Raw genomic sequence first — 9,901 nt, forward strand, 5'->3', positions numbered from 1 at the left:
GTGGAGGACATGGAGAAGAAGTTGGACTTCCTGGTGGACATGCATATCCAGCACACTGAGCACCTGCAAGTGGACTCTGCTGGCGCTGCCCACATGACTCTGGAGACCTGTGGTCCTGCAGGGAACGGTGAGATCAGACGGGTCTTCTTCAACTACGCTGAGGCATTCCCACACATGTCGTACCAGGTGCCTGTCAGCAAGGTGAATCCATATTACGGCAGGGGTGGAAGAGCAGGTGGAGAGGGGGTGGGGTTAGGAGGAGGAGGCCGTGTACCTTCAGATCACCAACCCCCACCGCCAAACCTCTACCAACGCCACCCTTCAGCTGCCATCCCCACCTACACAGAGCGTCCCACAGTGTTGCCCATCAGCTCCCTGCAGGACTTGTCAGTGGGGCTGGGCAGGACCACAGGGGGGCGGGGGGCCGACTCACCCCTCTCCATGCTGTCGGTGAACCACGAGGAGCTGGAGCGCTCGCCCAGCGGGTTCAGCATTTCCGGGGAGCGGGAGGGGGAAGAAGGGGAGGACCTGTCGATGGGGGCCAGAGTGGCAACCGGGGACGCCAGCTGGACAAGACCCAGACCGAGCTACTTGGCGGAGGGTGAGACAGACACAGACACGGACCCCTTTACACCCAGCGGGGGGCCCATGCCACTCTCCTCCACGGGGGAGGGATTTGGTGACGCGGTGTGGAACACGCCACCCTGAGGTGTCTGTGTGACTGCACAGAAATCCACGACTCTGAGTTAAGACCTTAAATCCAACCCATGCCTCTAAACCCAAATCAGTTTGGGTCAAAGCCACATCTCTGAACTGAACCATTTGGGGTAAAGGCAGGTCCAATCTGCCTTGTTGCTGCAAGGTCGTGAGAAAGGTCATCGACCGCCAGAGGCCACCGCCAATCTCATCAACTGACCGCCGTCCAGACAGAGAGCCATGGCATCGAAACTGCCCAGAGAAAAAGGGAAACCAGACGTTTGTAAAGTAAAACTCTGTACAGCGCACTCTTCGCAAAAATTAGCTAAAATAAAAAAGAACATTAATATACATACTATATACACCCAAAAGCTTTATCGCTGCAAAGCCAACCGCACTGCATGTAACGCATGCGATTTTTAGTGTAGACACTGCAGAGTTCAGGATATCAGGAAACGGAAAAAGAGATTGAATGGATACATATACTTGCTATGCCATTTTGTAACACTTATTTTTTTATATGAATACATTTTCATTGTTTTTTGCATGGTTTGCATGATAATGCACCATTCTAGGCGTGATGGTTGGAGGGTGATACTGGAACCAAAAGTCTCCTGTCTCTTTGTTTTGTATGTTGTTTGGTGAGTGTGTTTCTGGGCGTGTGTGTGTCTGTGTGAATGTGTGTGTGTGTGTGGGAGAGCTTGTGAATGTGAGAAGTAAGAAAGAGTAGCACTTGGGTAACAAAACACTGGTTAGTTGCTGGCAGTCATGTCTCACCATTTCTGCTTTTCTCACATTGTGCTGTAAATTCTTCGAGGATCATTTCTGTCCAGAAACCAGAACTTCTGATCCCGTCACTTTGTTTTCACACCACTGTGCTCTTTAGTTGTATGTCACCACTTTATGCATACAAACTTTCCACTTGAAAAAAAAACAAACAAAAATTCGACAGAATTTGAAACACTAAATCTCTGCTGCTTTGTTGGCACATGAATTCAGGGATATAAACCAGCTGTACGTCTTTAATTTACAAAGGTTTCTGATCTGAGTTCAGTTAATCACCACTTCAACAGGATTTTACCTGATGATCAAATGGTTTATATCAGTGCAAAATAGTGGTCAACTCAATAAAAGAAAACATTTTAAATTAGTAACTCAGTATATTAATGATAATTTTCCTTTCACACTGACAACAGTGTTCTGTGTACCACATCAAATGTTAAGAGGGTCTTAAACAGGGCAAATTAAAAAATTATCTCCATTAAAACTTTGCATTTTTACAGCAAAGATACATTAATTCCTGTATAGTATCGGTAAACAAGTAAACTTCAGAGTTCATATTCTGCTGCTCACTGTCTTCTACTTATTTCTTTCACAGATCTGAAGTTTTACCAGCGTAGGTGTAGTGCTGCTGAAGAGCCTTTTTTTTTGCTCTAATTGATTAAATAAAATATCTACACTTCGCATAATCCAGTTGAAATTTATACACATTTTTAAGCGCTTGAAGATGTCATGCAACAGAACTCATGAAAACAAATGAAATGCTCGAAGTTGTCATATTGACATTTAAGAAAACACTCCACAGTAAAAGTCTCCAGTAGCTGCCGGTGGCCTCTGAGCTGCTCAGTGAATTAAATCGTTAATTAGTAAAGATGAAAAGGCCGCAGACATCCTTTCATTCATCTTTGACTGTAACGTTTCTTTATTTGTGATGCGTTTACACAGAAACAAAGTCAGCTTGTGCTGCTTCCTCCGAGCTGCTGGAGATGAAAGCTAGCATAGCTACGTTTTCATAGCCTAGCGTGCACACATATGTGCGCTCTGACACGTAAACAAATAGCACTACACCTCTGTCTACCAGTAACTTTGGCTGATTATTACCTTCAGAGATTTTTATTAATAGTAGAGGTGATCGGTGGTTTTTTATTGTCCCTCCATGCCTAAAATGTAAAATACAAACGACAGAAAACTTTGACCAACATTTTCCCAAACACTGAATTCTGCATTTTTTCATCTTCTTCCATGTAGAAAGGTCGGACCACTGCAATGAAAATGATGATGACTAATTATATGTGGAGTAGCTTGTCCACTTACTCATCAGTAAACTTCACATTTCCAGAATACAATCCTCTGATTTGAAGATGGAATTCCTAAATTGCTGCAGGTAATTACAGTCCTGCAGAAGTGGGATACACAGTCATGAAATTTACGCCACATTTACCAAAAAAAAAAAAACAAAAAAAAATCACCCATTCAGAACCAGAATCAGAAAACTTTATTGATCCCCAAGTGGAAATTATGTCAGGGTCCATGTTTCTAACTCAGGAACAGAAACACAACAGCCAAGAATAGAGAATAAATAATAATAAACAGTTGCAATAAATGTGGCCAGGAGCCAGTTTTTTTATGGAATATTTGCCACAGCTCAGTATCAAGTCAGTCCATTACTCAGTTATAAGCAAAATCTATTTATACATTAAAGCAGCAGGAAAGTATCCTAAAGAAGAAAATGATTTAATTTCTCTGTAGCCCAACAACATCTTTATAGTGATACACAAGATGGAACTTCATAATGTGCTATTTTTAATCTAAAGTTTTTTTTTTACACACACAAGTGACGTATTGTTCACTGCTGCACTGTAAGTGACTGTAATGTCCGGTTACGAACACAACCTCACACACTGAAGGCAACAGCACCACACACCGGAACGGCTGGAGCGACGTGTCGAAATACTAGTTAGTGATTGGCTGCAAAGGCGGAGGTTTCTGATGTCGGTTTGAAACATTTGTTTAAAAAAGCAACACAACACGAGCCTGAGCACCAAAAAAGAAAAAGCTTTACAGAGGATCACATATAGGCCTAAAACAGCATTTACTACTTTAGATTTAGGACGACACTGATACTGAATGTAATCTCTGACAACCAACTATATTTACACACATGAATTATTACACAGTTATAGCATGTTCAAGCACCTTTAGACTCGGGTGAATTTTACAGAGGGGCTTCCACGCTGGGCTTCAACAGGATTTCAGATTTCCCGATCCGGGAAGTTGTTCTTCCAACTTCCGTGTGTTCATGTGCTTTTAAGTCGGAATGTGGAACTAACATGGACGCTACAAAGAAAATGTGCTGCATTTAATTGCTCCGAGTATTAAAACAACATGTTGATAGCTATTTAGTATTTATCTGACTTATTATCACAGTTACTGCTAATAAATGACTTTAACTAACTAATCTAGGCCGCTCTACGTGGACAGTAACGGTTACAACCTAATACCAGATTACAAATTAAATGTTCGCACAAAATTGATATGTGATACGAGAATTTGCACCATACAAAAGGTGTCATGTAATTCTGTTATGTTGTTTTTAGCACATACATAGTTGATATCTGTGTGCAAGTAGCAGCGAGTACTGTTGCTGTGTTTCCTGCACACTTATAGACCTTGTGCACGGATTCAGAATTGTTACAACTATCGACTGAAGCTTTGTTTAAAGTGACATGTTTTATGATTTTAACAAATACCTGCCAGCCAATCAGAAGTTGGTATTTTTATGTCTTGACCTTCACCAGAATTTCTTCACCAATCAAAACAGACATAGTCAAAAATATCAGAAAGTGAGTGGGACATCCGAGGTGAGCTCATTAGCATGCCAAGGCACTGACATAATTAAAGTTTAAAATGCTTGAGTCCTTGGGCATGTTGGATGTGTGACTTTAACGGTAGCACAGTGGCAGCGTTCATCAAGATACGACACTGCAGGTTCATCAGCATCGACACAGGTCAACACAACAAAAAACGATTTGTTGGGCTCTGCACAGCCCAACTGCTCTGCCTTCACCCCGTCCTCTGTCTGTGTGGAGCCTCCTGCAGGCATCAGCTGATGCAGCAGTACGTAATTAAGCTGATGTGTTTTGCATTTTAAAGTGTAGCTTCAGCACGTTTTACTACATATATACACAGTATATGTTCTTAAAATGTACCTGACTTTATCCTAATGTGACAAACTCCACCCACCTGGTGCTCCGAGCCGCTTAAAACAAGCACTACATGTTTGCAGATCCAGTTAAAGCCTGGTGTGGAAGCAGCAATCTGTAAAATTAGCAAGGTGAACCAAACACTTATTTACTTACTTATATTGTTCTTATTATCTATTTAACTAATTGTATTACAATTACTCTTATTACGTACAGTATCCTCCACTACTGAAACCCATTCAATTATATATTTTAAAATGAATTAACTTGCAATGCAGACACCAGTTGTCACCATATATAGATATAAAGATCATAACATGACGATATATCCCTGTAGACATCCATTCATTGTGCCTCTGAAGCAAGAAACATCGTTCAGAATGACTCCACATCGTCGTTCTGTATTTAGTGTTTCAGTGCCACTTCATCTCACAACACACCAAACACACTACACAGGATTTATGAATGTGAGCTCTGTTTCCTTTTGTAGTGATTTGTCTTTTTTGGAACTAGCACACAGTACAGTCTTGCTTTTGTAAAATACTGTTTTGTAGCTTTGTGATGCTTTTGGCTCATTCACTGAATTCAGACTCAACATGATTTCAGCTGCACAGAAATGTAAAGGTTGTAACGTTTCACTTCTCGTTTATTTATTTATTTTAATCAACTTGAAGTTTAACTGTTTTATCTTTTTTTTTAATATATATCTATTCACAGTGAAGTTGCTCAGTCTTCTGGTTTTGTTGAAGCTTAACGTCTCAACGTCGGAAAGAACTCGCTCTCCAAATTTTTTAACACCAGTGTTTTTGTCATTTACAGAAACTCTCACTTTCTGTGAGTTACTGTACAGTTACATTGCTTCCATTCAAAATTTATACTCTTACTGCTTCCTGTCTAAATTTACAGGCAATTTTATTAGTTTACAAATTTCACAGGAAATAACTATATAACAACGTTGTTATATTAATGGTTACATGGCAAATTACTGTTAAAACTAACATTTTAATAATTTTGTAAATTGTGGAACAGAATAAATTGTCTTCCAAGACACAAAGTTTCACTGGAAAAAAGTGATGCTAGCAAACATTAAAAGGAAATATTTTTTCAGATTGTAATCTATTACTCACCTAAACCTGAAATTATAATTCTCAGGAATTCAAAAGAATAAAAACGAAGTTAGGTTGCAATTGATTATTTCATGTACTCAGAGCAACAGCCCAGTAAGCACCCAGCACACACTGCATCTCCATTTAACAAGCTATTTTGAATAAGCCTTAAAAAATGAAATCACTTCATTTCCTAAAAACAAATAAATTAAATTTGCTGTGATTATTTCACATACAAACATTTTTATTTCCAATACAACTCAACATGTTTGCTCATTGAAGAAAATATTTTCTCAATGTGAGTGAGCGCTAGCATTACTTTTTACAGTTAAAAAATAATTTCAGTCAAATTTCATTTTCTGTCCGTGTGGGGTTTGTGAATTAAATGACATTTTGCTATCCATAGCATTTTGTTATCCATAAATGTGCCCAGACATGAGACTGTATTGTTTTGCAGTGAAGGCTTTGTGCTGTTTGTGGCCACATGTTAGTCAAAATCCTGTTTTGCACATTTTCTCCATTGACCTCCTCATATCAAACCTCTGAAGTACAAGCAGGAAGCAAACTGAAAAAAAGTCAAAATCATGTGACAAAAATGTATTTGCAAATTTCGCTTGTGTCCAATGCAAAGAAACCTTTCACAAGAAAAAACGTGAGATTTGGTGTGTTGGTCACCTCACTGAAAATCTGACATCAGCTTATTCTCTGTGTCTGGTCTGTCCCTTAGTACACGTTATATAAAGTACTTAAAGCTGATAAGAATTATTCTGAAGATGAGAATATGAAAGAATTTATAGCTGCTCTGATGATTTAATTTAATAGATTTAATTTGATATTTTATTTTAAACAGAAAAAGGACAACAAAAAACTAAAATGCGATGACAAGAATAAACTTTCTCCTCATGGGACATGTAATTTATTTTGTCCATATTAAGCTGATCGATCAGCTGAAAAATCTGTTTTGGGCAATAATCCTGACTTTCTTTAGCTATTTTATTTATTATTTATTTATTTGAATTTGTTCTATGCACTGACCCAAGAGGCCCTCTGAGTGATTTCTGGGTGACTCTGGGTGAGCACATACACTCACTTATTCCACCAGTAAATCACTGCTTTGTTTTCCCAGCTTGTCGAAGAGGTTTTAATCAGCTGACGAAGTCACTGGAGGATTTAAACGTTTCCCATCCTGCTGCAGTGATGACTCCACTGATAGCTTTCTCATTTCTGTGTGATGCACTGATATGTTTTTGTTAAGTGAGTGAGATGTCAAACTCAGAATACGTCTCACTGAACAGAGTGAAGGTTTCACTCAAATGTCCATGTGGTAACATTCACGTGCAATTTGACTAATTCATGTGTAAAACGGCTGCTCGTTATTTCATGATATATAAAAATGGATAACACAGAGACTACTGTACAAACATGACTGACACTTCATGCATTCTTGTTTGACCCTTCAAAGTAAGATGACCACTGTTCTTATTGAAAGAACCCTTTAAGTGTTAATTTGACAATCAGCATTTTGCTGTTCTTCTTTTCACTGACGCTCCCAGTTCAAAATAATGGTTCCCAAAACAAAACATAGAATCTGCTTTACAGATTTTGTCTCCCATTTTAAAAATTCTAATGTGCCGTTTTAGCATTTTTTTGTTGTTGTTTTTTTGATTATAAGAGGTGCTATGGAGTTCATTGTAAATGGAGACAGAGAGAGATTACTTCCATTGGATTACTTTTGGAGTTGGCACACAGTCTTGTCCCCAGTGGTGTTTCCTGTCCTTGTTTTGCAGTAGTGTTTGTTAGGTGATAATTTGTTCAGTTGTATGTCTTGTTAAGGTTACGTGCACACGTTGATTTATATCGTCCCAGGATGAGCCCCTAATTTCCAAGTTCTGGTACCAATACTTGATTTTCCCTTTCAGCGGTGGTGACTCGCTCCTGGTTAATGACCACAGAGGAAACACTTGCCTAATGGCGCCATTCACTCTTTTTATCCTTCTGCAGTGTTGCAGGCAGTTTCTCCTCTGAATGTAGAAGCAACACTCGAGAAGCTTTGAAATGCAGCAGCAGTTTAGTCAGACTGCAGCAAAATGACTTACAAAAAGCTGAATACACTTATTTCACTTCTACGCACAGTAACACACGTCAGTGCTGTTTTGAAAAGAACCTAATTTTTCTAGATGGCATAAATCTAAATCTCTCCAGTCTTTCAAAGCCATAATCCGGTCCTTATATGAATCATGTATGTACTCAAAACAAGCATTTTCAACACATCTCTGCCCTCTTACATGTGTACTTAGGTGTGTGGACACTTACACGTGTGACGTTCATTTTGTTTGACTCTGTGTGTGTGTGTGTGTGTGTGTCTTTTCTCTGTGCATCGATTCTGAATGAAAAGGAGCACTTTATGGCATCTGTGTAGTCAAGAGGGCAATAGTGCTTGCTGTGATTATTCTGTTGAGTATGGTTGTATTCACTGTAACTGCATACCAAGCAAATGCACTGATCGACACATTCTACATAACCTGTAATTTTATGGACATTTTGATTGCTACCAATTATTTGTGCCTTGGCCTTCTACAGTACAATTTTTTTCATTGTAATATTCTTTTTTTAAATTTTGGCCATGCTTGTCTTCTTGCTACGGCTGTCAAAACACAGCTGTTGGTGATATCTGTGTGGAAGGCTGCATTTACACAGGCAAAATAAAGTCATCTGATCTTTAGATTTATCACAGGACAGAGAAAAAAGCTCAGCTAAACGCACCCCTGGATTACACTGACATCCTGATTTAACCGCAGGACCAAAACAGCAACAAATGAACAGAAGATGCTGTTTGCACAATGAAATCAGCAAGATCCAATTTTTTTATGAGGCCTTGCAGGATGAAAACTTTGGAAAGCTTGAAATTGAAAATTGGGAGTTTGCAAATTTCATGTTGCAGACATCCTCTTCTTTCCCGCTAATATTCAAAAACACATCCGATTTGCGGAGAGATGACAAAGCAGTATATTTCCAAAAGTGTTTGGCATGTAATGTACCGTAAAAAGTTCCTCAGTAAACAGACGCTGAGTCTCGAATGGGGCCATGACAGAGGTCCGCTGGAGAACTTGGTTGTACGGTCTGTGTAGAAGACGCCAGGTGCTGGAAAAGCTCGTTGTTGTTGTTGTTGTGAGTTTTTAGATCCATTCAATAATATTCACAGTCAAACCCAACTTGGTTGACCTGAAAATATAAGCTAAAGGATTATCGTAACTCCTTCGGTTTACTATGCTTAAGATAAACGAGTGTCCACCACAAAACATTATGAATTGTAACACTGTTAAACTACCACACACACTTTCAAACTGAACACATACTTGTTTTTCTCACTTTTTTACAGTTAGTTATCTCCTGGCGCTCGCTTTTGTTGTAGGGATTTTTAAAAACAGGTTTTTTGTGAATGCAGGTTTTCCTTTCTCTGGATCAGAACACAAACAATCCAGTTTCACTTCAGCTCTTTATCTTGAAGAAAGTTGTTTGAAAAATGTGCCAAAAACTGTACATTGTGTCTGTAACTTACAAAGGGCAGATACTATGATCACTAGCTTAAAAAAAAAAAAAGCACAACATCAAAAATAACACCGTTCATTTTTGTCGATGGCCCGTAGGACTTGACCTCTGACCTGGCTTCCTAGAGAACAGGGTTTTTTTTTTTCACAGCAAGATGTGAGGAAAAATACAAAATCATATTTTCTGTTTTTGTGTAAATGCAGCCAGCACGCTTTGAGAAACAAAAGAAATGTCTTTACAAACAGAGGTACACCGATATTACACACAGCTTTGTATGAGTTAAGTGACAGCAGCTTTTTTTGGGGTCAGAAACAGTTTTGTTGTTCTTAAGTTTGATTTAAGGGAAGTTTGGACAACTTTACACTAGTGGCCTTCAGAGCTGTGCATCATTTTTCTCATTCCAGTTTGAAAAAAAGAAAATAAACTTGCCATTTCTATTCTGTAGTAGACCACTTTTAATATTTTGTTTTGATGATATAATATGCAAATGTATTCTTACTTGATTTTTTTATTTTTTGTCTTTTCAATTGCACCAGTTATTAATAAAGTATTGAATTGAAAATTGTA

At 38.8% G+C, this 9,901-nt stretch overlaps 1 protein-coding gene across 1 annotated transcript in view; it reads left to right on the forward strand.

Moving 5' to 3' along the window:
* kcnq3 (potassium voltage-gated channel, KQT-like subfamily, member 3) overlaps window positions 1-9,901 on the forward strand; it is a 105,579-nt gene extending 95,678 nt beyond the window's left edge. Inside the window, exon 17 of the mRNA XM_071492008.1 lies at window positions 1-9,901. Within this exon, the coding sequence (XP_071348109.1) occupies window positions 1-708 (708 nt within the window). The 3' untranslated portion in view covers window positions 709-9,901.

The sequence above is a fragment of the Trachinotus anak genome, unplaced genomic scaffold, assembly GCF_046630095.1.
Source record: "Trachinotus anak isolate AG129_WGS33_773 ecotype Australia unplaced genomic scaffold, CSIRO_AGI_Tana_v1 ptg000012l, whole genome shotgun sequence".
NCBI lineage: Eukaryota > Metazoa > Chordata > Actinopteri > Carangiformes > Carangidae > Trachinotus > Trachinotus anak.